We start from the raw sequence: 27,023 nt of genomic DNA on the forward strand, positions 1-27,023 counted from the left end.
CTGCTAGCCTGGCCTCAGTCTCCCTCCTGGGCACTTGGTCTGCTTTCAGTGGACAACTGAGGGCAGTAGAGCTTGGTGGCTGCCTTAGATGCTGCGGAGACCCTGCTTGGGCAGGGAGCTGCTACCATGCAGGGGCCTCAGGAGGTCTCAGAGAGGACAGCCTGGGGTGTGGCTAGCTCAGGAAGCTGAGATGCCATTTCTTTGTCGTATGATGTTTCATCTTGACCTGCACCTTGTCATAGCTAAGTAGGAGTGTGCGTTTGCAAGTCAAGCATGGATGTTTATTAAGAAACTGCACAATGCTTCCCTTTCCACTCTTGAGTGCTTTGGGTTCCTGAGAGCTTTATTTCTCCAAATAAAGTGGGGTAGGGGGTGGGGTATCATTAGGGAGCCCCTGCCATACATGCAGGATCTCCACGCCCCCACATTTTAATCTCCAAATGACTGTTTAGGGTGCTTCATGAGAAGCCTGCTTGAACATGTTTGCTGCAGAAAGAGGGGAGAATAAAAGCCCCTTTCTGCTGAGGCTGTCCTTCATGACTGATCCTGGCACTCAATTTACAAGAGAGTAAAATAAGAAAGAGACCATAAATGTTCAAATTCTTAAGAGGGGAGGGGAGGAAGAGAGAAAAGGAAGAATCCTCGTATGGCATTTTGGTCTTCTGAAATAGGCATTTCCGGTGGAATAGTTTTCTATAAAAATAGGATTTTATTGTTCTCTATAGGTTTGGGGTGAGCCAGGGTTCCAGGGAAATGCTGAGAAGAATGTGAAGGGGGTGATGGTATGGCCTCAGCTGCTGCTGAAGGGTAGGATAGGAAGCAGAAAGGACAAAACCCCAGCTCTGACTTCCCTGTCTTGAGACAGGCAGAACCTTCCTGAAGTTTCTATCACCTGTGCTAAGCAGCTGGTCTTCATTGACATGGGGGAGGAGGGGTGAGGGAGGATCCACTTTTCCCAGCCTCATCCTGGCATCCTTGAGGGAAAGCCGCAGATAGTGGGGGGCATTGCCTTTCCGTTGGTGTGGGGAAGCAGCCCTGCTGTCTCAAGTCTTGGTGAAGTCTCTTCTTCCTTTAGGCAAATGGTTCTGTAAGCTGCAAGAGGACAGACTGCGTGGACTCTTGCCCTGACCCCATCCGGATCCCTGGACAGTGCTGTCCTGATTGTTCAGCAGGTAACCCTGGCTAGGCCCTACCTCTCCCTCTGCAGCAATTCTCAGAGTTCCTGGAGTCCCTCCTGCCTTGCCTCAGGCCCTCCTCACTGAGCACCACCAGAACCTTGTCTCCCTCACGCTCCCAGCAACCTGCATGGTACCCACAGCCCAAAGAAGGAAAGTGCTTGCCTGAGGCAAGGCCTCAATGCTGTACCCACATCCACAAATCCAGAGCTTACAGTCCTCCTGAGGGGACGTAGGAAACAGACCTGGAAAACTGGGCCAGTGAGAGGAAACACGAATAAGGCTAGCTTTTTTCTTTTTTTTTCCTCTGTAATTTTGACCTTTTATTTCAAAATTAAATTTTGAAAAGAATAAAGCAAGAATAAATTTGAAAAGGCCCATTTTCCACTGTCAGTTATATCTTTCTAATCTCTGTTTGTGATGGGCCCACCTTTTGATAGATATGTGTTATGGGTGTTTTGTTTTTTAAAAAAAAAATCTCTCCCTAAGGGCTGGGTCTGTTGACACATGCCTGTAATCCCAGTACTTGGGAGTCAGAGGCAAGAGGATCAAGCCTGGGCCAGATCGCAAGACTCAATCTCAAAAAATAGGATAAGATAAAATAAAATAAGCCATATTATGTTGAAGGGTGTAGTTCAGTGGGAGAGTGCTTGCTTAGAATACATGATACTCTGGGCTCCATCCCTGTACTCCAAGTACAGACAAACAAACAACAACAAAATAGGTGGAATAGAAATTAAAATATTTTCCTACCATCTCATCTGCTTTTATTATATATATGCAATTATATATATTTACTTATAATATATTGAATATATACTTGTATTTATATATTATATTGTAATATACATAATTATATATTACATATAAGTATATATAATCACACACATACATATGTATATATGATACTTTTTTCCTTTTGAGTCAGGTCTCACTATGTAATCTAACTAGACCTAGAATTTGCTTTTTAGCCCAGGCTGTTCTGGAATCCCATGCTTCTGCCTCAGCTCCTGAATATTGGAATTCACAGGCTTGTGCTGCCATGTGCTTTTGTGTAGTGATAGGAGCGGTGGGGTTGTGTCCCCAGCACCTGGCCGCCCATATGGCTAGCTTATGCCCCAAAATAATTACATGGAAACTGTATTCTTTTAAACACTGCTTGGCCTGTTATCTGTAGCCTCTTACTGGCTAGCTCTTACATATTGATCTAACCCATTTCTAATAATCTGTGTAGCTCCACGAGCTGGCTTACCAGGAAGATCTTAACCTGCGTCTGTCTGGAGTGGGAGAATCATGGCGACTCCTCGACTCAGCTTCTTTCTCCCACCATTCTGTTCTGTTTACTCCACCCACCTAAGGGTTGGCCTATCAAAGGGGTCTAGGCAGTTTCTTTATTAATAAGAAATCACTCCCACATCACTTTTGTACTTACCAACCAGTATGTGAATAATTTCATCAAAGTGGCCTCATTCATTGGAGCCTTTGGTGACATTAGGCATAGGGGGTATGGGGGTACTGGTCTCAACAGGTGGGATTTTTGCCAGTTGACTCTGGGGAGGGACAGAAACCTTGAGCCTCATGAGTCACCTGCCTGTCCCACCCCAAGTTCTGCAATGACACCCTCATGTCCGTCATGAAGACACTGAAGCAAGACTCTGTAATGTCCTCCTTACTTAATCCAGCCATAAAAAGCAGTCAGCACCCATTCCAAGGATGCTTATTGCTTGCCTAGCCTTTGGGGAGTTGCTGGGCCTGCCCCTTGCTATCCAGATAAACTTCCAACCTTTGCCCCGGCCAGGCACCTGGCCACTACTAGCCACCCTTCCGGCTGCTGCTCACCACGTGCTCTGTTTGGCAGGCTGCACCTACACAGGCAGAATCTTCTACAACAATGAGACCTTCCCATCAGTGCTTGACCCCTGCCTGAGCTGCATCTGTCTGGTATGCACCACCCAACCAGACCCCATTCCCCAGCATCAGCTCCCGAACCCCGGAGAAGGCTCTCTGCTGGTCCTGGGGAAAGTTGTCTTCCCACAACCTGTCTAAGCATGATTCTTTAGCCAGGGTCAGAGAGTCATTTGAAAACTCTGGCTAGTCCAGTTGTCCTGCTTCTGGGTTGCTGAACTCAGTGAGTCTCATCATTTCTGGATGAGAGAACCAGACTGCAGAGACCAAGTCATTTGCTTGTGATCTCATGACTAGCTGAGGGGTCAGGCACTGAACCTGGGTCACACACCCCAGAGCCAGCCTACTGCTCGGTTTTCATGTTTGGAAAAGGAAGGCCTGAAATCCCATTGCTTATCATGCTGATAAGTTAGTTCTTGGCTGGAGCTGCTGTGTGTGTACAGTGGCGGTGCATCTGTGAGCCTCAGCCCTGGTCATGTGTGGAAAGGGACAAGGTCAACACATGGGTTGAGAAATACAGGGTAAATGTCTCTGTGGTCTCTGAGCAGTCCGCTGCCCGCTGTCCCTGTATATTCTCGGCCACGTGCTTTGGGAAATGTTGGTCCTTTCTCTGAGTTTCCTTGTTTTTGTTTGGATGCTGCGGATGGAATCTAGGGAAAACACTTTACCCCTGAGCCACACCCTAGCTCTCTCCCTCGTTTTTTGTTGCTGATCTTTCCTGGATAAGTCTGCATTTTCCAATGGGTCACTATTGCCAGGTGACCTCATAGATGAAGTCAGGTCTTGTCCTTGAGATGTTAGAAAGGACCCTAGCTGAGAAAATGTCACCCCTCAAACCCCATCTCACCATGGATGGCCAACGGGGCTGACTAGATGGGTCTGCCTTGCTGGGAGCCCTGGGTTTTCCCTAGCTTCGTACTAGCTGTCCCCAAGAGGGGCCGTGTGTGTTCTATGTCCTACAGCTGGGCTCGGTGGCCTGTTCACCTGTGGACTGTCCCATCACCTGTACCTACCCCTTCCACCCGGATGGCGAGTGCTGTCCTGTGTGCCACGGTGAGTGGGAAAAGCCACCCATTCCCAAGTCTCCCAGGTGACCTGCATCTCATCCTTCTGTCGCCTCTGACTCTGCAGACTGTAACTTCGAAGGGAGAAAGGTAGTGAATGGTCAGGTGTTCACCTTGGACGATACGCCCTGTACCCGGTGCATCTGCCAGGTGAGCTGGCCTGAGGGCCTGGGGCTGCCAGCCAGGCCTGCATGCCACACCTGGGGTCCCGTTCACTCTCATCTTCGCCTCTGGCCACCCATCCCTCTTTGGAAGTCCCACCCGTCATCCAGACCAGGGCCCAGGCACTTTGGCCTCTACCCAACACTTTTCTGCATGTCCACTACTGGCACAAGAGGCCCTGGAGAACTCTGCTACAGGCGGACAGGGTACTCCAGGTTTCCTCATGGTGTCTTTCTGTTTCTGCAGCTGGGAGAGGTGAGCTGTGAAAAGGTCCCTTGCCAGCCAGTCTGTACTGACCCTTCCTGCCCAGGTAAGTAGGCCCTGAGCCTTTCCCACCATCTTCCCCCGCAAAACTTTTCAGAGATGTAGGCCTTCGAAAGGGCTGCTGCGGTGACCCAGGCTCAGATAGCATGATCTGTTCAAGGTCAAACAGTTATGGCAGGCTGCTGCTTCGGGGCTGTTTATTATGAAATACCAAATGCCATGATGTATTGTGTTGTCTGACACCCCCCCCCCCTTTTGTTTTTTTGCCTGTGTGTAGTGATAGGGTCAAGTGGTCAAGTTCAGAGTTTGCAGGTGGGGCTAGTGTTGCACCTTGAACCTCCCCAGCCTCACCCATTCCTCACCCCCGTTTTGAGACAGGAGTTTTACGTTACCCAGGCTGGCCTTAAATTCTTAAATTTAAGGAACCTTCCTGCCTTGTGAGTTCTGAGACACAGTAATGGCCCTAGACTCGGCCAGTCCACAGGGCTCTTATTGCACAGTTACAAACAAGACACAGTGCTTTGTTGTACATCTCCGAAGTTTTGATGTGGACACAGCTGGCTCCTTAAGAAAGATCCCCCTTAACTGTGAGATTTCAAATGACGCCTGAGATGAGACTGGATGGAACTACACCCTACCTGAGAGCACCGGCAAACTAACAGCAGAGAGGTTCCCAAGTGACTGACTGACTGACTGGTAGTGGAGACAGAAAACCCTGGACAAAGTGTGAGTCACAGCCTGGGCAAGACGGGGTGGGATGCTCAAGACCATCATGCTACTTATAAGACACACAACGGAAAATTTGTGAGCTGTTCACTTTTGGAAATTTCTGTTTACTATTTATGGACAACAATTGACCGTGATAACTGAAGTGACAGAAGATAAAACTTTGGATAAGGGGGAACTACTGTATTCTCTTGAGCTGGTTTTCTACCTCCTACCTTCCTAGATCATTGAGCTCCCTCCCTCCCTCCCTCCCTCCCTCCCTCCCTCCCTCCCTCCCTCCCATCCTCTCTCCTTCCCTCCTTCCCTCCTTTCCTCCCCCCTCCCTCTCTCCTTTCTTGTATACCTATTTCTCTGGGCCTTCTTTCTTCTCGCTCTCCATCTCCCTTCCTTCCAATACACTGGTAATGTATGTCCTGTGGAAAATACTGGGTCAACTTTTTATTGAAATCTCATGGGTTGTGTCAGGACTGTGTGGTTGGTAGTAGGGGAAACTGAGTCAGAGAATGTCAGGAGTAGACTGGGGTCTCTCACAACACATTACCATAACCTGGTCCTGAAGGAGCTTCGAGGAAGCCCAGTGATGCAGATGGCTTCCATGGTCTCCAAAGCTGTTTAGAATTTTAATTTCCTCAGTTTTCTCTGTGCATAGATATCTCTTCTTTATGTCTTTTCGACTTCTAGGAAGATAGTAGTTTTTTTCCCCACTGTCTTGTGAATGACATTGCTTTCCTTGGAAATGTCTGTTTCATATCTTTGGCCTCCCAAAGTCATGCCAGGATGTGGTCTGCTCCACGGACGTTTAGGGCTGGGGACCACTGGGGACTTGGAGGACCATGCTTCCCTTTACCCATCACATGCTCCAGAAACTCTGTCGCCAGCACACCAGTCACCTGTAACACAACACCCATTGAGCAACTCTACAGGAATGCCTGGCTCGAGGGCCTGCTGCTATCTCTGTTTTCCAGATGGGGTCCTAGAGCCTGGGGGGAGAAGGTTTCTAATTGGTGGTTTCTCTCTCTCTTCTTATCTCCTGCTGTCTGCAACTGCTCCATGTGAGGAAACTAAGACCCAAAGAGGAGACATGCTGAGCTAACTTCTTTCTCAGAGCACACTGTCAACTCTATTTACCACACCCCCTGTAACTCTCTGTAAAAGGAACTCTTTCTATTTACCCTTAATTTTATAATATAAACAGTATAGATACCCTGGACAAAGCATGAGTCACAGCCTGGGCAAGACAGGGTGGATGGTATAGACCATCATGCTACTCTTACCCATAACTCCCTGTAAAAGGAACAATCAGTTCATTGAAAGAGACTGGTGGAATGGCTCAGCAAGTCAAGACACTGGCCTCAAAGCCCAGTGAGCCATGTTTGCTCCCCATAACACACATGGTTGAAGGAGAAAACTGACTCTTGCAAGTTGTTCTACATGTGTACTGTGCGACATGTGCATACGCACCCACACACACTGTAATAAAAATAATAATTACCTTCAGGCACAATTCATAGGCCACTCAGTTCGCATATTTAAAGCATATGACTTAATAATTTTAGCTCTGTGCAGTTGCCCTCTAGAGGACTTTCAGAGTATACCAGTGGGCACAGCAACATCTGCCTCCTCTCAGCTGAACCTTTCTTCAGGTTCATGCCTCCTTTGCTTGTCACTGGCTATTTTGTTTTTGCTTAACTTCCTTTTCTCCTCTGGGCCACACCCTTACGATGTGAGGGGTGGTAGGCGGAGACAGTTACTAATTCACTCTCATTCAGTCAGTGCTGGGGTTTGAATCTAGTTCACTGCACTTGTCTGGTACGCATGAAGCCCTGACTCAGTCCCCAGCACCACATAAGTTAGATGTAGTGGTGCATGCCTATAATCCTCAGGCAGGAGGATCAATAGTTCAAATTTGCTGGGCTAGAAGGCACGGAACTTTTAATTCCAAAACTCTGTGAGTTCAAGGTCAGCCAGGTTTATATCTATCCACTAAGTTCCAGGACATAGTGATATCCTGTCTCAAAATAACTAAATAAGTAAAAAGTTGTCATCCTTGGCTGTCTAGTGAGTTGGAGGCTAGCCTAACCACATGGAATACTGTTTTAAAATTTTTAAAAAATGGATTGCCTATTTTTTGGATAGCTTTAGGTGCATAGCAAAGTTGAGTGGGCTACAGCGCATTCCTGTATCGTCTGGCTTCACAGATCCATCTTCCCCACAGCAGAGTGACACATAGCTGCTCTCACTGGTGTGCCCAACTTGACCTGTCCTGACCCCTGCAGGCTGTAGCCAGTATGAGGGTTTAGGTTCAGACATCGTCTGTGGTCTTGCATCTGGCCTTGCATCAGTCTGTTGGGATGCCCATTTTGCAAGTGGGGAAACAGAGGCCCAATATTAGACTCTTTCTTTCCTTATCCTTTGGTCTCTGGCACTCCTCCATGTGGGAAACTAAGACCCAAAGAGGAGGCAGGCTGAGTCACGTGCTTTCCAAAACTTCCTGGGAGGGTTTCTCCAGTGAACTGCCTTCTTCCACTCCTAGTTTCTGTTCAGCCTTCTACCCATGGAGGTCGAAGGCAGCCCACTATGGTCCTCACCAGGTATGTTGAGTCCCCTGTGAGGATGGAGCAGGGTGTCTATCCCCAGAGTGGCTCATGTCAACTAGAGTGAACCCTTGTGACCCTGTTTCCCCACCTCTGTCTAGAGTCCCTCTTTCCTCCAAAAGAAAGGCAGCAACCCTCCCCTCATGGAGACCTTGGCAAAGCTGCTCAGAGCCTTCGTGGAGACCCTGAAGTCCCTGCCAACTGTAGCTCCTGCCCAGGGCCTCCATCAGCATCACCTGCAAGGCCCATGCTCCAGCTCCTGCAGCTGTTTCTGAGAACAAATCTGTCCGGTGTGCAGACTGCATTCCCAGGTCCACCAGTAGCCCACACCTCATCCTCACCCCCACTGGAACCAGAGGGCACATTTCTAGGGGAACCTGGAGCCTCCCAGCCTCCTGAGCCCTCAGCAGGGTCTTTGGTCTCTCCTGGATCCTCCACTCTACCTCCAGGCTTTCCAGGGACTCCTTGGTCACCTGCCACTCCAGAGAGCTCTTCCTCAACCTTTGGGGCAGCATTCCAGTGGCCTGTGTCTGCCACCCATTTGACTGAAGCAGAAGCACCTTCAACGACTGGTCCTGACCTCTCAGAGACTCTCCCTACCCCCTTGAAGCCTCAAAAACTCTCTGCTGCTCTCCTGGACAACCCTACCCCTGCTCCCCAACAGCCTACAATAGACATCTCAAAGAAGGAAGAGTCTACCATCTGAGTACTCTCCATGCCTGGGGCACACCAGACAGAACTCTCTGCCAATGGCCTAATGTGTGTGTGACCCTGGGGGTAACCCAGTGGGGTCTCAGAGAAGATGGTCCGTAAGTCAAGGAGAAAGGCAGTGGAAGAAATAGCTCAAACACCTGACTTTTGGACTTTTAGCATCTGGAATTGTGAGAACATAAATTTCTGTTTAGCCCCATCTTTGACTGTGGTATTGGCTACAGTAGCCCTGGCACACTAAGTCAGCAGTGCCCGCTCTTGCTAGTGCAGAGCCATGCCTAGTGTGATCCTGTCGCTGCACACCCTTGACACTGATGTCATATACATCCATCCTAGAAATGTTTTGGGGGTGCCTATTATCTCTGTCATTATGCTTTGTTTTCAACACCGATTTCATGCAATGTTCATTTCAAGATGTGTTTGGAATGTCCCCATCCCTATTCAAACGCTGAGCTGCTAATCTCTCTCCTCACAAGATCACAGTCCAGAGCAGGGGACAGCTGCTCAGATGATAGGTGTCGGAGGTTAGTGAAGGTCGGAGGAGTGTGTGTGTGGGGGGAGTGGGTGAAAGGGGAGGAAAGGGACGGAACAGATGCTCTGACTGCCAGGCCTGTGACTGTTTCCTTCTGCATCTTCCTAATACCATTCCTGAAGGCTTTCTCTTCATTCATGCCAGTCACTCTTGGCTTATCTTACCATGGATACACTTACACCACACGGTGGAGTCTTGCTTCCCAGCGTCCTGGAGACTGAGGCAGGAGGAATGCTGAAAGTTTGAGATCTACCTAGGCTACCATAGTGAGTTCTAGGCTAGCCTGAGCTACACAGTGAGACCCTGTCTAACTCCAGCATACCTCATGGACCCCAAGAGAGCAGTCATTAGCATCAGTGGCTTTGGGAATGCAATCTTTATTCTCTCCCCAGAACAGGGCTTTGCAGAGCTCCCGACAGCTGGGGTTGGCGCTCCTGGATGGGAAGGCCTCATGAACCTTCGTGTCTGTGTTGGGGGGGTGCCTGGCCCAGCACTCACACAGCAGGAGCCAGACCAATCCTGTTATTTGCTCGATCAAACACGGTGAAATACAGCCTCAGGAAAACATCCCCCAGCACCCACATGTCAGGGTCCGAAGAGTCATCTATGTCTTCTTCGAAGTTGCTGGAGCAGATGTGTGAATGACCCTAAAAAAGAAGGGCACTGTATGAACCCGGCAGCTGGCTGCTCAGCCATTATGAACCCGGCAGCCGGCTGCTCAGCCTCTTGCCTTTTTTTTTTTTTTTTTTTTTTGAGCCAGGGTGTCATGTTGCCCAGTTTGGTTTCATACTCACTATGTAGCTGAGGGTGACCTTGCATTCCTGATCTTTCTACCTCAGCCTCCCAAGTGCTGAGATGGCAGATGTGCACAGCATGCCCACTTTATGCAGTGTTGGGGACAGACCTCGGGGCTTCCTGCATTCTAGGCAAAAGCTCTACCAACTGAGCTACATCAGCTTGGTGTCCTCCCTTCACGAGCTGTGCGGCTCTTTCCAGCTGCTGCAGGGTGGCTCGCCCAGTTGGGAGAAGAGCCACTCGTAGCTCCCTTCCTACGCTACCATTTTATACCCTGGCCCAGCTGGTCGCTCTGCAGAGCAGGCCTTTCCCACTCTCTGTTGGGCAGCCTCTGGATGGATGGTGATGACCATCCTCTTCAGCCACTGCTTCCTGAGCTGGCTGGCACACTCTCCTCCGTGGCCCTGACCTGCAGATCCATCTAACCCAGCTGCTATTTCCAGGATTTGAAGAATAGCCCCACTGCCAAACTCCTCACCTTCCGGATGTAGGCACTGGCTGGCACCGGGTAGGTAACACCATTGATGGTGAAGACAATGTCGGGTAGGGTGTTGATGGTGTTGCACTTGAGGACATACTGTCAAAGGGAGAGGCCGGAGGTTAGCTCAGTCATCAGTGTGTGGAGAACCCAGATGGCCCTCCCACGTGACCCTTTACCTCGCCATTACTAGAGGCCTTGGCACCAATGAGATTCTGGATGTTACGGATCGCGTTTTGGGGGCCAGTCAGCAAGGAGGTGCCTGTGTCCATAATACCTTGGCAGCCACCTTCACAGGCAATGACCTCCTCATTCATGGAGATGCTGAGAGGCAGGACCCAAAGAAGACACCAGGATTATCATACAGCCCACACTCCCCTTCCCTGACTCCAAAACAGCCCTTCAGCTCTCCACACCCACCCTCCTGCTTGGTCACTTTACCTTTTTAAATTTGCTTATGGTTAGTTAGTTATTTAGAATGAAGGCCTTGCCATGTTTTCTGAGCTTGTCTCCAATGTCCCTGAGCTTAGACAATGTCCCTGCTTCAGCTTCAGCTTCAATGTGGTTCAGTGGCTTGAACTACAGCTGGATGCCACCACATCTGACTTTCTTGACTTTCCTGACCAACTCTACAGCTTCGGAATGAAGGCAGGCGCCTGTGGGCCTCCGACACTCCCCAGCAGGGAGAAGAGCAGCCATTTGCTGCTTAAGAGGCCGTCTCTCCAGCAGGCTGCCTCTGTGTTGTTCCCATCCAGGCAGTGTCCCAGGAAGCCCACACAGATGGCCAGGCTGCCGATGTCCCTGAAGGAGGCTTAAGCTTCCATCTGGTGGCTCTATGCAGTCTGCTCGGTTTTTATCTCCATGTACCTAGGTGTGGCAGGTTCCCAGGTGCCCTGTTCTCTGTCCCACCCCCTACCTGCTGCTTGGCTGAGATGTCAAGGTTTTCAGATGGAGTATGGAGACTTGTCTCTACTGTCTGTTCTCTTGTGTGATGATCTCACTGTGGGCCCAGGATTTGACCTACTTTGGACAAGAAGCCCCAAGTCCTGGGCAAACCAGGATGGTGGTCACTCGTTATGATTCTTTTCAGCACCATAGATCCACTCTGCAACCTTACCCTCCCACCCCCTCCCTGCTGCCAATCTCACTTTAGGGCTTTGTACGGTCCACCTAGCCCTCTCTGCATGGGCCTTTTCCAGAGACTCCTGCCTGTTCAGGTCTGTAGAAGGCCTGTCCTTCGGTTAGTGCTCTAGCCCCAGGCCTGACCTCCCTTCTCTGGCTGAGATTCTGAGGAGACCTGGAGGGGTTACAGGTGTTTGTCTTTGATGGGTGTATCTGCGGTGCTGGAGACTGGATGTTTGTGTGTGTCAGTGTGTGGCGCTGTATGTGTGTTTCTGTGGTTGTACATGATCAGGCTTCTGTGTTTGTATGACTGTCTTGTGACTTCATGTGTCAGCACAAAGTCAGTACCTGACTTTGCATGTGATTGTATGTATCATTGCAGGTGCAGTCATGCATGGGCATGGGCCTGTGTTACTCCATTTGTGTGTATGTGTGTTTACATGCTGGTGATAGTATCCAGGATCAGGAATCAGGTGTGTCTCTGTGTGTATGTGTTTGTGTGTGTGTGTACATGTTAGAGGTATCATCCAGGAGCAGGAATCAGGTGTGTGTGTGTGTGTGTGTGTGTGTGTGTGTGTGTACATGTTAGAGGTAGTATCCAGAAGCAGAAATCAGGTGTGTGTGTGTGTGTATGTTAGAGGCAGTATCCAGGAGCAGGAATCAGGTAGGTGCTTACCTGTCCAGAGTTAACTGCCAGTAGCTGGGTTTGGACACAGGCACCCAGTGAAGGTCTCCACTGTAGTAGGAGGGGTCCACTCCACCCAGCATCAGCATGCTGCCCTTCTCATCCTTGCTGGGAAGGAGAGGAGGGGGAAGGGCTTACTGTCTGGTAGAGACTAGTGGGCAGGGTCTCTTAGACTTAGCAGCACACCTGACCCTGCCAGCATTGCTTTGTGTTGCTGTTATATCCATACAAACACACACACACACACACACACACACACACACACACACACACACACAGCCCTGCTCAACTGGCCTCTTGGGAGTTCCATGTATTTACAGGGAAGGTAAGGCGGCGAGGAGGGCCGAGCTCCAGGTCAGCTACACAGCTCACGAGTAGCAAAGCTGAGGTCTGAATATGGATAGCTGGCTACAGAGCTGGACTCAGGACACCCTGCCATTCTGTGGAGCACTTGGGCCCCTCTGGAAGCTGGAGCAACTTTATGGTTAAAACATAATTTGTCAGAGGCGTGTGACTTCTACCTGTCTAGACAGTTGTTTTCCAGAATACGGAGGCCTGGGGCAGCCAGGAGTGTGCTTTCCAGCTCACACGGGGCTAGCTTCACCTCAGGGAGCCCACCCCCACCCCAGGCCAATTGGTTCTGTCTGATTTATTGTTGTCGCAGACAGTCACTCCCTAGGCATCTTTCCCCTTTACTGCCTTCTTGTCTTCTGCCCCACCCCCCCTGTATCCTTACATGAGGTGCCTGCAGAGAGGCACTCTGTGCTTAGCAGCTGCCTAATGAGAAGTGGTTGAGTGAATCATTGTGGACCAGATTCAAGTGTTCCCAAGGGCCAGAGAAAGACGGAACTGCTCGCTTAACGCTAGAACTGCTTGGTCATGCTAGAGAGCTGAGATTCCTGGAGCTCAGGTTCCCAAAGATCCCAAAGCCATAGAATAGGCACACAGATACACACCTGCCTCCCCTCTAACACTTGGTGGAGAAGAGACACGTATCAACAGGACCCCGCCACCTGTGCTGTGCCTTCGCGGCTGTTCTCCTCTGGGTCCTTAGCCCATCAGGGACTTCGATGGAGCTGAAGAGCTGATGGCCTGCCTACCGCCATGAGGAAGAACCCTGAAGGCTGAGTTTGAGACCCGCTTCTCTCAGCACTAGGGCCATCCTGGGCAAAGCCCTTCTCGGAGCCTTAGTCTCCTCATCTCTGACTGAGAAGAGGGACTAAGGGAGTTAGTTTTCACTAGAGGGGCTAGCTGTTAGCAGTGGAGGCTGTGCACACTGGGAGACATCCACGTCTCCTAAGTGACTCAGTGCCTTGTTGCAAAAGCAGCCACAGGCACGACGGAAATGGACAATCCAATGAGACCTTGTTTACCGAAGCAGATTACTGGCTAGACCATAGCAGGCAGACACCTGGACTAGACTATGTCTAAGGAACCTTCAGGATCAGAGGGTCAACAATTTCTAGTGCAACCGGCAGCCTAGAAAAAGGGCCAGTCTGGCACAGGCTCACCTGCTCAAGTAGAAGGCAAAAAGATTCTGGGGGATGAGGCCTTGCAGCCACAGGTTGTCAAAGACAGGCAGAATTCCCTGAAAGCTAAGGTCAGGGTAACCCAACCCCAGGATACCATCGAAGATCGCATATTCCATGAACGTGCCAGGTTCCTCCAGGCTCAGGCCAAATGCCTGGGCCACAACCATAAGGTCCCCAATCTGTGAGAGAAGAGGGTGTCTTTACATTAGGCTCTGAAACCAGGGCTATGGTGTAGCTGGGCTTTGGTGGGAGTGAGTGGGGAGATGGTCTGGCCCACAGAGTATAACTGAGTTCTGGCCATGCCATGGGCCACTTGGATGTGAATCCCATTCACGGGTGGACTGGCAGGTTCCCCTCTGGTGCTGTGGAGTATCACCAACCTCCATACCCCGATGCCATCTGACTTTATACTCTTATCCAAATGGGGAGGCTGAGATTCTGAGTGTAGCCTGAAGTTCCCACTGAAGATGAATGGAGAGCAAGGCATTTTCAGGGAACTGCCCATGGAGATCATCTCTGCACCCTTAGCAGGCAGGAACCTGCTATATCCAGGTGTTTTGTTTTTAAGACTGAGTCTCATTATATGTCCCTAGCTGTCCTAGAACTTGCTATGTACACCAGACTGGCTATGAATTCACAGGGCTCTGCCTGCCTCTGCCTTCTGGAGTGCTGGGATTAGAGGCTCGTGCCATGCCTGACTAAGCCACCAGGGTTCTTAGGAATATTTGGACTATGAAAAACGTGTGTGTGTGTGTGACTGTGTGTGCATGCATGTGAACACTCAGGGATTTTGCTAGTTCTCAGGTCCTTCAAGGCCTCCCAGGCTAAGAGCCTTTTGATGGAACATGGCTCTCCTGAATCTGTGCTCTGCTTTTCCTGCCTGGGAGCTCAAGGCTCCTTCCCTGACTGTCCCCAGAGGTCTAGACCACAGGGCTGTCCCCTGAGAGCACCTCTCACTTGCCTGCTTATTCCAAGTCACACCCCAGCTCTTTGGCTTTCCAGCTGTGTGACCTTGGACAAGGCACTTGCTCTCTCTGCTCACTCAGCTGGGGAATGAAGCCCTAGCAATGCCGGCCTTGGACTTGTTGAAAAAATTAGTGGAGTTATTTTGAAGAATGTGGCCAGGCTGTTGTCTGGAACAATGTGGGTCATGCAAGTGACTTATTTTTATATTCTTCTTTCCCTCTGCTACTGGCAGAACCAACTTGTGTTCTCCTTTGGGGAAGGAGCTGCAAATCTGAGCCTGCGACATCAGTGGCTGGGAGTACTCACAGTTAGGGGAAGGTTATTGGGGAGGGGAGCCCCACAAGCTGCCAGCTGGAGCAGAAAGGCACTCCCAGATGACGCTGCCAGTGTTCACACCCAGAACCAGCCCTGTGGTAGCCCCTGGCTCCCGGGTTACCTTGACAGTATCATAGGCAAGAAATCCTGACATCTCTCCTGAACCGTAGGCGACATTCACAGGTCGGCCCGAGACCAGGAAAGTGGAAGACCGGAGAGGGTTGAAGACCTTGTGGTTAGCTGCAGGACACAGGCAGGAGGCGGCCCTCAGGTGTGCTGGGATAGGAGGGGTGATGAAGGGCAGGGCAGGGCAGGGCAGGGTGCTCACCGCAGGCTGGGCTGGAGCAATAGATGGATGGTACCCATAGGAAGGCAGAGCCAGTATCCAAGACGACCTTGAACTCCTGAGGGGGCGTGCCGATGCTGATGACACCGACGTAGACCAGCTGCAGGAGAGGAGGGCCATGGCCAGGGCTGCTCTGGCTGCCTTGGCGTCTCCATGGTGCTGCCCACACTGCCAAGCCTCTGCTCAAACCAGGGCTTCCTTTTAGGAACACTCCATTCTCTCTCAAAGGTTTTAAGTTCTTTCTACCGGGAGCCAGCTTAAGTGCCTCCTCCAGGCTGCCCTCCTGGGTTACTCCAGGCTCCGGTGCTCTTTGCTTTCTCCAAAGTCAAATAGTTACTACCAAGACCACTCAGCCAGTCTTTCACTGGGCATTTGTGTACACTCCCTTGCCTTTCCCTTTCTCCTTCTCCCCTCCTTTCTTTATGATAGGTCTCCCTATATAGTTCGGGCTGGTCTCAGACTTTTGATTCTCCTGCCTCAGCTTTTGCTGGGATTGTGGGCATGTACCACCATGCCCAGCGGACATTTGTTCTTTGCCCATTTCTCTGGCTAGGCTGTAAGTACTGGAAATGGAAACTAAACTTAGGTGTGGTGGTGCACACCTTTAATCCCAAGATTCAGGAGACAGATACAGGTGGAGCTCTGTGAGTTCGAGGCCAGCCTGGTCTGCCTGGCAAGTTCCAGGCCAGCTGGAGTTACACAGTGAGACCTGTACTGAAAAACAACAACAACAACAACAACAACAACAACAAAACCCTGAAGCAATTAGGCTTTGCTCCTCAGAAATGACAGCATCTTGCTAGGTGACCTAGGTGACCAGTGTCCAGCCCATCTCAGAGCTCACTAACTGGTCACTGGTTGAGATCTGAGTCTGCAGGGGTGGGACTCCTCTACCTGAGATACCAGGCTTGATTTGCAATTGTATTTGCTGACACTGGGTTAGATACTGGCTCGTCCTTGCTTCGGACCCAGGGATTCACCTATGTGAATAAGAACAAAAGTCCTGTCGTCCAGTGACTTGTCACCAGCGTAGAACAGAATGTCTGCGTGGTAATCACTGGCCATTGCTAGGTGCAGTCAGTCAGCACAGCCCCAGATGGGGTAGGAATGTGGTCTCCTTGGAGTACGGGTTGGGGAATAAGGGGGATGGGAAACACAGGTCCCTGTTCCTCACCCATGAATTTTTTCTTCCATGTATGAGTGTGTGGTGTATGGGTGTGCATAGGTGCAAACAGAGGCCAGAGGAGGATGTCAGGTGTCCTGCTCTGTCTCTGTGCACATTATTCTTTTGAGACAGGATCTCTCACTGACTGCGGAGCTAGGCTGGCCGGCTACAACCCCAGTTACTCCTCTCTCTGCTCCGCCAGTGTAGCTACTTCTAGCTTGTGTTTTACGTGGGTGCTAAGGATTTGAACTGAAGTTCTCACACTTGAGCAGCAGGTGCCCTTAACTGCGGAGTCATCCCAGTCCGACTTCCCACCCTTTCTGGCTTTAGGAACCCTAGCCCTAATACAGTATTCCCCAGAGGGGCAGTAGCCCTAGGGGGCGCTCGGGAGCCCCAGCTCCGGCAGCACTTACATCTAGGTAGTTCCTCATGGGCTCATAAGTTACTGCTGGGTTCCTGCGCTGCTCAAGGAGCACGTGGGCGCGGCTCCGAGGGTACTTCTCCAGGTAATCCTTCAGCATGTCACTTTCCCGCAGGTTTTCTCGCATGGACTTAATCTTCATCAGAGAGATTCTTTAAATGAGCATTGGGAAGGAAACTAAGTGAGGGGACAGGAGAGAGAGAGAGAGAGAGAGAGAGAGAGAGAGAGAGAGAGAGAGAGAGAGAGAGAGAGAGAGAAAGAGAGAGAAACAGAAGTGGGGGGGGCACCGAGGAAACACACACAAAAACAAAAAAAAAAAAGACTAAAAAAAGACCATGACTGGAACAGGCCACACAACACAGTGGGAAGCACATGACAGAGGGGTGCCTGTTTCCAGTCCTGGTCTGGTGTTCTCAAGCAAGCCATGGGACCATTCTGAGCTTTAGCTTCCCTTTCTGTGGAGAAGATGGGACGTAACTCTCCTCACGCTGACCGCTGATGGGGCCGGAGTGATGGATAGGGAGCACCTGGCATCTACTAGGTCCTAACAGTTACAGCTGTTGCTGTCACTCTTCCCCGAAGCAGCCGGAGAAGAGGGATGGAAGATCCGGGCCTATGATACCCAGTTTCCTTTCCTTGTGACTCGGCTTTGGTCACCATGCTGGTTAGCATCAAAGCTAGGCTAGGAGGTAGCCCCCTTTTTTGTTTTTTGTTTCTTTTCTTCCCGAGACAGAGTCTTCTGTATCAAACCTGATATATAACTGAGGATGACTTTAAATTTCTGATCATATCAACTCCACCTCCCGAAAGCTGAGACTACAGGCAGGCACCGCCATACACAGGAGGAAGTAGTCCTCTGTACCCATCCCAGTTCAATCAGAAGTGAGGGATGAGAGGAAAACAAACTACAAGGGAGCTAAATCAGGGAGTCAGTTAGGGAAATGATGAGGCCTGAGAAACAAGAACCCAAAGACAGAGAAAGAGAGGTCTGTGGACAGAGACACTCGAGTGGGAAGACTCGGAGAAGATCCGTAGACACAGAACGCGTGCTGAGAGAGACCTAGAAGACTCGGAGAAGATCTGTAGACACAGAACGCGTGCTGAGAGAGACCTAGAAGACGATGGAGAAAAAATACCCCGAAGTCGCATGGGTTGCACACTGAACGATTCCGGGGAGTGACATCCATAGAGCCCACGACGTGACTTGTGCCCTTGGAATTGGGTGATCCTGAAGACTTGCCCCAAGACTTCTGGGCCCTTCCGGTGCTCTTGGCAAATTATCACTGATGAACGGACACCTGAACTTTATAAAGGCCAGGGAGGGTTTTATTTCCTTCTCCAGCCCGGGATGGGCAGGGGACTAAGAGGGTGAGATGGTTGTACAAGGTTGAGAGAGAGCCCAGGAGGACAGCTGCTCCATTCACCCTGTACTTACTTGACCAAGCACTCTGAGAGGGCCACAAGCCAGAGGACCCCAAGCCACTTCATGATCCCTTCCCAGGTTCAAGGCGCTTGGAAGAAGGGTTCTGGGCCTGAATCTGTGTGAACTGCTTGTTAAATAGGCCTGGCTTGCTCGAAGCTCTAATCAGCTCCGAAGGGCCACTAATGGGGCTTGATAAGAAACACAAACTTCCCCAAAACATCTTTACCCTAGCAGGGGCTGAAATTTCTCAGAATCCAGGGCGTTTAGAGGCTGAGAATGTAACACCAAGCCATCTGACTTTACTCTTGCTATCGTGGTGATAAAGACACTGTGGATCAAGTGGCAAAGTAAGTGCCCGGTCCTGTGTCTGCCCTTCAGGTCCCACGCAGTCCCCAGCAGGCCATGAGGTGTGTACCGCTGTCTCTATGGTCCTCGTTAGAGAGCAGGTTGCTGAGGGGAGTAGAAGGCCAAGTCTGACAGCCCGAGCTGGGTATCCATGACCCACATGATGGGAAGATAGAAATGACTTCCACAAGCTCTTCTTTGACCTCCAGACACTACTGTGGTGGCACTCAGGTGCCTGCCCACCCACCTGCGGAAAATATGAAACTGTAACATTAAAAAATGTAAAATGTATTCATGATAAATGAAAGACTTTTGAAAAGTTTAATTTTCTCCCAAACCAAAGAAGGACAGGCAAAGCAGTCCTTGCCTTCATGGAGCTTACAGTCTGGAGCAAGGTGGGCCTGCTCACGACCTAGGAGGTAAAGTGGGTACGAGGCTGGGTGGCCATGCTGGGCATGATGCTGCATTGTCTCACCACAAGGGGGCAGCCTCGAGTCATCTCTGACCAGCCCCTGCCAGGCTGGGAGGAAGTCATGGTGCCAGGTTGGGCACATTTTCAAGAAAAGTCAGAACCTGGGATATTTATGTGAAATTCCTGTTAGCAAATGGGATATTATGATGGCTGCACTTTGGCTTTCATACTCTGTTCCCTGCTCCTAACTTCTTCCCTGTGAACAGGTGACAAAGATACCCTACATCCCAGAGCGGGCACGCTCCATGCACAGTGGGAAGGATTTCTGCGGGGCACCATGAAGAATGTGTTAACCTTAGCGCTTACCCATTCTGTTCTGTCACATTTTTTACACTTTTTTTGTTTTTGATTTTTGTTTTTTTGAAACAGGGTTTCTCTGTATATCCTGGCTGTCCTGGAATTCAATCTGTAGAACAGGATCGAACTCACAGAGATCCGCCTGCCTCTGTCTCCTGAGTGCTGGGATTAAAGGTGTACATTACCACCACCTGGCGACATCTTTGACATCTGTGGCAAAGTTTCCATAGGAAACCAAATGGACAGGCTTTGGGGAGCTTATCAACTGGTGTAGGTACCTGTAGTGTGCTGTGCATGCAGACTCTGAAACTCACCATTTCCAGGGGATCCAGTGCCCTCTTCTGACCTCCGCGGGTACCTTCACACATACACACACACACACACACACACACACACGCACGCACGCACGCACGCGCGGGGGGGGGGGGAGGAGAGAAAAAGAGAGACAAACTCTTATTCACTCTCTAATTTCCATTCGCAGGGAGAGAGAGAGAGAGAGAGAGAGAGAGAGAGAGAGAGAGAGAGAGAGAGAGAGAGAGAGAAACAAACAACCACAGATCATGGAAGTGTTTCCCCAAGCTCTGAGCCCCTCAACCTGAGGAGGGCTCGCAGGAGCCCTGACTTCTATCAGCTGGGGAGAAGTACAGAGAATGTACCATGTAGCTGTGGCTGGCGTCCAGGACACAGTGCAGCCTGGGGCCTGAGCCTTGCTGTGGAATCAACAGCGATCTGCAGGTTAGACAAACCCATGACTTAAAAAACATAATTCCCGCTTGATGAGCACCTATTGGCAACTCTCCCATGGGACACAGGTCTGTCTGCACATCCAGACATGTAAATAGGAATCTATTGTCTTTTTTAGCATGTCAGAAAAACACCCCTGGGAGCCTTTGGCCTGGCCTGGGATACACATGTTCAGCTCCTTAAACTGGTACTATATAGTATAGACCAGAGAATAATATGGCCCCGCCCCCAGGAGTCCAGGGCCCCTGTGCTCGTCACTCATTCAGGGGACAATACTGGGCAGGAAACCCAAACAGAGAATGGATACTGAGTGATGTTAAAGGTGATGTTTGGGGCTGGGACTGTGGCTCAGTCGAGTGCTTGCCTAGCACTGTCCACGATCCGTCTCTGGCACCACACACACTAGGTGTGTATTAAAGATCAGTAACTGGGGGAGGGAACATGAGGGTCAGGACTCCAAGGCCAGCCTGGATTATAAAGAGAGTTTGAGGACAGCTTCGATTATATAAGATCCTGTCTGAAAACAAATGAATAACTAAACAAAGGAAAATTGAGCCCAGGTTGGAGGTATCCATGTGTAATGCTAGCACTAGGGAGGCTGAGGCAGGATTCTGTGGCCAGCCTGGGATCCATAGTCAGTTTTGGATCCGACTGAGCTATGTAGTGAGTCCCTGCCTGACCTTCTCCTGGTAAAAAGGCAAAAGAAGCAACAAATGAAAACCCCAACAATCTTCCCATACAAAGTATAATGTTGCTTAAATAAGAGAGATTGGGGTTTAGGTACAGACATTTTAAGAGCTCCTAAGTCCTGAAATGAACAAAAGCATTTACGGTAAAATAACACTCCTGTAAAAAAAAAGTCTGATAAAAAAAGATAATCATTTTAAAAGGGGAACATAGGGACTGGGGATATAGCTCAGCTGGCAGAGTGACTGCCTAGCACACGTGAAGCCCTAGCACGCATGAAGCCCTAGCATGTGTGAAGCCCTAGCACGTGTGAAGCCCTAGCACGCATGAGGTCCTAGCACGCGTGAGGCCATAGCACATGTGAAGTCCTAGCACACAGGAGGCCCTGGGCTGGAGCTCCAGCACTGAATTAAAACACCAAAAACGCCCCCTCAAAAAGCCAGGTGTGGTGGTGCACACCTGCAATCTTGGCAGTTGAGAGGTAGAGGCAGAGAGCCACGATTTCAAAGTCACCCTAGGCTACCAGGGGAGTTGGAGACCAACCTGAGTTACATGAGATTCTGTCTGAAAACAGAGGAGCGTGTAGCTGAGAACCCGACACTGCCATTATTCCTGCCATTGTCATGGGATACCAGTAAGAACGACTTTTAGGTTTGAAGTTCTTCTGAAATAAGTTGGAATGTTTCCTGTTTTTGGATTTTATTTTGATTTTGTTTGAGGTTGGGTTCTGTTGACTGACTTGAAACATGCCATATAGGCCAGGCTGGCTTCAAACTTGTGATGGTCCTCCTGTCTTGGTCTCCTGAATGCTGGGATTTCACCGATGTGCTACGACACCCGGCTGCATTTCCATCGTGAAGCCCTTGTCCTCAGTGATATGCCCAGAGGTCCAAGAAGAGCAGACTTGGGCAGCCTGGCACTGGCTCTGGAATCTCCCTGTGCCCTGCTCCATCACCCCAGGGCTACCTAACCCAGTTTGCAACTTTGATGAGCCTAGGGCAGAGCTTAGAAGCAGGAAAGATGGGGTGATTTTGAGAAGTAACAAATTGAGGCTCTTTCTCTCTTTGGATTTCTTGGCATTGAGACCATCTGCAGGGTAAGGGAAATCAACCTGCTTATAGAGGGAGAGAGAGCGAGCCCAGGCTGGAGCAGCGGAATGTTCTGGAGGGTGGCAGATACACAGTGAGTGACAGAGAGGAGAGAGTTATTGGTGTGGGATACAGGAGGGATCAGATGGGAAAGGGACCTTGGAAGGGAAACAGGGGTTTGCAGGGTAGGAGAGGTGGTGAAAGGGTCACTTAGGGTAGTGGGTCACGTAGGGTGAGCCAAGGGCTTAAACAGCTCACCTGGCCATAGAAAGCAGACCTCAGACTGCAGCAGCACCTACGAGGGGTCTTCCCATGTGTGTCTTCTGGGACATGGGTGCTGGAGGCTGGATCTAATTCTTTGTGCTCCAATTCCTGCTTCATATGAGGCAGCCTGAGTCAGTGGCTGCTCCTGTGAGACAGGAAAGGGGACGGCTGCAGCCAGTGGCTCTTTGATGACTCTGGGTATTGAGGTCACCTCAAAAGCCCTGGACACCTAGAACACCTCTCATCTTAAAATTCACCTGCCCCTCACTGGTATGCCTGGAACTCAGAGTCCTCTTCCTGTTTTCCATCCTTTAAGGGAGGTGACTTGTCCCCTGGATCAAGTTTCTATTGAAGAGTCCTCAAATTTCCCAATGGTAACTTCTGCTTCATGGCATCTCATAGAATCTAAGTGGCACAGTGTCCCATGGAACACAAGGGTTCTTTGGTTCTTGGTGGCAGGTAGGTTGTAATTTGGGTGGGTGGCAGCTTGTCTGCCTTCTTCATCCTGAGTGCTAAGCAGACATCACCAGTTGATCCCAGCACTCCTGACCTCTGGATAGAGCCACAGGGTCCTGAGTGATATAGATTCTCTTCAGCCAAATGTATTACTAGTCAGCGTTGGCTCTTGGTTGTGAGTGACTGATATTTATTTCCCAGGTCCATCTCCTTTCTTTGGAAGAGGGAACACTGAGACTTGCGACATGTGATTTACCAGGATCTTGAAGGTAAGGCAGAGAATACTGGAATCCAGGGCTTTGGGCTTGGGCAGTCTCTTTCCCGAGTGGGGTAGGGGATAGATGCTCAGTGCCTTGAGAAGGGAAGACAGATTCTCAATGATATGGGTAGCTCTTAGGGGTTTGCAGTTGCCCCACATTGAGGTTCTTTGCCTGTCTCCTCAGTTCCAGCCTCACATCTGTATCACTAGATCCACAACCTTGGAGCAGCAGGAGAGAGTCAAGGGACCAAGGACCACAGGGGCAGCTGCAGCTGAACTGGCAGCAGGAAGCCGCAGGTGGTACAGGTTAGCACTGGACCACGCCCAGTTTGGCAGCCCACAGCATTTCTTCCTCTCCTATGTTAGTATGGCGCTGGCTCATAAAGTCTTCTTCTGGACTTTGCCAGCAGGAGCCGGATGTCCTATGAGGTATGCAGCCAACACAAAATTGTGAACTTACTCAAAATATTACAAGACTTTGTGTGTGGTTTTGTTGTGTTGTTACTCAACCATACAGTTCTTAGGTGTGAACTTTGAAATGACATCATGTCACAGGGTTGGAAACACATTGTAGTCTTTCTTTGGGGGAACCCACGGTTGAGCTGAGCAGCTCAGACGAAGCTGAAGTCCAGGGCTTCTTGCCTCTGCTGCTCGAGAGCATCCTTGGAGCTTTGAGTACCCTAGAGAGGGAAGGAGACCACACGTGCTTCTTGAGGACCTTGTTGCAGGGATCTGGCTCAGAAACAGGACAGGCCCCTGGAAAAGGCCACGCCCTTCTCTGTTCCAGTGTCTGCCAGACATAGGCCTTGGGACAGGTACTGATGAGAGGGAATGTAGGAAGCAGGACCTGCCAAGGGTGGGGCCATCATTGGGGTCACACCGGGGAAGATTAGACAAGAGTATTTACTCTCTCTCTCTCTGGCCCTATCAGGGCCTGGGTGCACCTTCCAGGAAAACGGGAGAGGGCAGACAAAGGCAAACCAAGAGGGCAGAGCCATTGTTACAGGTAGACGTGACATCTTCAGTGCTACTGAAGATAGCTAGCCTAGCCACGTAGCCAGAGCCCAGAGTAAACTTGGCTTTGTTCACAGTCCTGACTACCCTGACTCAATCACACACAGTCTTTCACTCTGAGCCAAGAAATCAAGGGAGAATGAGGCTTTAGGTCATTGTGGGTAATGAGGTACAGAGGTCCCCTAGGTGATAGTGGTATGTTCAAGTACAGAGGGAAGGCTACAGATGGGCAAGCAGCCATTTATTGAGCCTTGTTATCTCAGGCCCTTGCAATTACAACCCTCCCCCCCCCCGAATGTTTTTCCAATTGTGGTGTCTTTCTTTCTTTGAAACATTGTATGTTTATGTTTATTTTTTTAAATTGTGTGCAGGCATGTGCATGCATGTGAGTGCAGTGCCTGCAGAGGCCAGAAGAGGGCATCAGATCCCCCAGAGCTGGCACTGGAGATTGTGAGCTACCGCGACCTGGATACTGGGAACTGAGCTTGGGTTCTAGGCAAGAGAAATGTACACTCAACTGCTGAGCCATGGCTCCGGCCCCACCATGGAGTATCTTGAAGGAGGATGAGTTCTGGGTCTGTCCCTGGCATGACACATGGGGATCAGAGTGCCAGAAAGCAGAAGGGACTGGGCCAAGGTCAGGGTGCTTTAGTGGCATAGCATGAACTGGGACTTGGAACTGGGCCTGACGAAGAATCTTCCGTCTTCCAGCTGTGAGGTCGAGCTAGTAGCTGGGACTGGCCAACTGCAGAGTCGAAAGGATGGCTTTGTGGCCTCCAGGCCTAGTTTATGGATCCAGAGGTCTCTTAACCTCCAACTAGTCCTGGGGCTGCTTTGGGGATTCTATGAAGCCAAGTCGAGGCATCTTTCCTAGTGCCTCGTCTCCCAGGAGACTGTTTTCTGCCTCCAGTTCTCCTTCCCTCCCATCATACTCAAACGGTCCCCACCATGACTTGGCACTGGGGCAGAGCTTGCAGAGAGGATGTAGCTGTTTGCCTCCCCGCCCCCGCCCATACTTCTGTCCAGTTTTCAGGTTCTGGTGGCTTGGGGTTTGGCTTAGCAGGTTCCAACACCTGCACACCAATACCATGGCGCACAAAATGGAGTCTCTGCTTGCCAGCTAAACAATAAAAATTAAACAAAAATCATACAGGATAAGAGTTGACAGACAAGCCAAGCTCACCTGCCCTGGCAGGCCCTCCTGCCCCTGAGAAACAGCATCAGCCTGGCTTTCTGGAAGCTGCTGTAAACAGCCCTCACGCTGACCGCATGAGACATTTGCAAAACAAATAGCATTGAGTCCCTATCAGGTTGGCTGGCACCCAAGAGTGGGCAGTGCCTCGCATAGGTAGCTGACTGTCTTCTGTACTGATTCCTTCTGCAGTAACTGTGCTCCAGGCTGGGGATGTGGTTCAGCTGGTAAGTGCTTGCCTAGCATGTATGAGGCCCTGGCTTCTATTTCTGGCATGGCATAACACTGTGTACATGGCAGTGCACGCCTGTAATCTTAGCACTTGGCAGGCAGAGGCAGGAGGTCATTCTTGGCTACTTTGTCTTTGAGAGTTCTAGGACAGCATGGACTACCTGAGACCTTGGAAAGCCTGTCTCAAAAAAAAAAAAAAAAAAAAAAAGTGACCGAGGAAGGTGGATTACATGACCGGGCAGCCCATGAAGTAGTGAAGGGGAGGGTGCTCTGCCCAGTGGGAACAATGAGGATTATCTTAAATCTAGAATCCGAAACAACAAATTTGGGAGCTCCTGTTGAAAATGCGATGGCACAAAAGAGAAAAAGATGTGAAACTGAGGTTGCCTTAAAACAAAAAGGGGGGCTACCACTGTGTTTATAAGGCTGATGAGTGACTGGAGCTTCCTGGTTGCAGAGTTGGAATGCTGCAGGCAGAGGGTCAAATTGTCTCAGAATTATCTCTAGTCTCCTTGATAGCCATTGTTCACCTCTGTGCCTGATCTCACATCCTTGTGATGGTCAGGTAAAACCTTTTGTAGTTCGTTAACCCAGCAGACCCCTAGCTCCACCGAGTGGAAAGTGAAAATGCATCCAACAGCGTCTCAGACCCAAGCAGAGAGTTCCCCTAATTTGCTGTAACCCACTGATGCGATGTTCCCAGAACTGTATTTGAAAAATGCCTTGATATATGACTTGCTTTTTGTTGTTTCACTTCGTGAAAGTGCTTCTTCTACTTTGCAGGATGTTAATTAAGGCACCCTGACTCTGTGTCCCAAGCCATGGTCACTCTTACTTGGCTCAGAACAAAATGTCTTTCATTCCCTTTGAGATGAGCGCTGTTTTGTGTGGACAGAACTAAGGTTCAAGTGAAGGAGCAGGAGGCTTTGGGCTACACTGAGCCTGTTGTCAGGGGGGCCTCTGGACTTTCCCCCTTAGTATGACCCAGCAAATCGCATTTTGCAGAAGCCAGTTTGTGCTTGTCTCTGACACTAGCAACGAAGGTCTAATGTATAGCAAAGCGTGGCATCCAGGTGTCATGGTTTTCTTAGGCTGGAAGTTTTTCTACCAGGGTCCCCATCACCACGACTGCCGAGAGGGCAATGGGGAATGGCGTTCACTTTTCAGGCTGGCTGGTTTGTTCCCATGCCGTCCTGGGGCTTATCACTTTGGGGGAGTGAGGATGAATCAGGTCCGATGTTTTTTATACAGAGCCACTCATCTACAGAGGACTAAAGTGTAATCTAGGATTCTGACAAAGGGTGACTTTTAGGAAACCGACTCAGCTGTTTGCAGAGTCTGAAGGGGACACTCGGGACCGCAGTCCTTCTAATCCTGGGGCCAAACTATGAAAATAAGTGTGTGGGTGCAGGCCAGGGGCGCCGCAGCACAAGTTGCCCGTCTGGGCCTCCCTTTGGAGATTCCAAGATTTAGCTCTCAGGACACTCAAAGCGGTTTGAAAGGCATGCCTGCAAGTCTGCGCAGGCGTACTCGCTATGGGCGGAGTCCGACCGTGGGGGCGGGGCCTTCCCGCGCGGGCGGGGCCGGGTGGCT

At 50.3% G+C, this 27,023-nt stretch overlaps 2 protein-coding genes across 3 annotated transcripts in view; one reads left to right on the top strand and one right to left on the bottom strand.

Annotated features, from left to right (window-relative positions):
• The window catches only part of Vwce (von Willebrand factor C and EGF domains), a 29,703-nt gene extending 20,697 nt beyond the window's left edge, over positions 1 to 9,006 (top strand). For both annotated transcript variants that reach the window (XM_050137214.1, XM_050137215.1), the window contains 6 exons: positions 1,076 to 1,172; positions 3,034 to 3,116; positions 4,043 to 4,133; positions 4,212 to 4,294; positions 4,553 to 4,616; positions 7,992 to 9,006. In XM_050137214.1, the coding sequence (XP_049993171.1) occupies positions 1,076 to 1,172; positions 3,034 to 3,116; positions 4,043 to 4,133; positions 4,212 to 4,294; positions 4,553 to 4,616; positions 7,992 to 8,596 (1,023 nt within the window). In that variant the 3' untranslated portion in view covers positions 8,597 to 9,006. The remainder of the gene's footprint in view (positions 1 to 1,075; positions 1,173 to 3,033; positions 3,117 to 4,042; positions 4,134 to 4,211; positions 4,295 to 4,552; positions 4,617 to 7,991) is intronic.
• A 481-nt stretch (positions 9,007 to 9,487) lies between these two features.
• Positions 9,488 to 18,490, bottom strand: LOC126498703 (pepsin A-5). Its single transcript, XM_050137591.1, has 9 exons — positions 18,394 to 18,490; positions 16,951 to 17,110; positions 15,355 to 15,472; positions 15,148 to 15,266; positions 13,725 to 13,924; positions 12,205 to 12,321; positions 10,586 to 10,730; positions 10,407 to 10,505; positions 9,488 to 9,780 (listed from the first exon to the last, which is right to left on the bottom strand). Exons 1-9 carry the CDS (start codon positions 18,444 to 18,446, stop codon positions 9,628 to 9,630), a joined length of 1,164 nt encoding a protein of 387 aa, XP_049993548.1. The 5' UTR covers positions 18,447 to 18,490; the 3' UTR covers positions 9,488 to 9,627.
• Between the last annotated feature and the right edge of the window lie 8,533 nt (positions 18,491 to 27,023).

The sequence above is a fragment of the Alexandromys fortis genome, unplaced genomic scaffold (genome assembly GCF_014885135.2).
Source record: "Alexandromys fortis isolate MF-2015 unplaced genomic scaffold, M_Fortis_MF-2015_v1.1 scaffold_3, whole genome shotgun sequence".
Taxonomy (NCBI): Eukaryota; Metazoa; Chordata; class Mammalia; order Rodentia; family Cricetidae; genus Alexandromys; species Alexandromys fortis.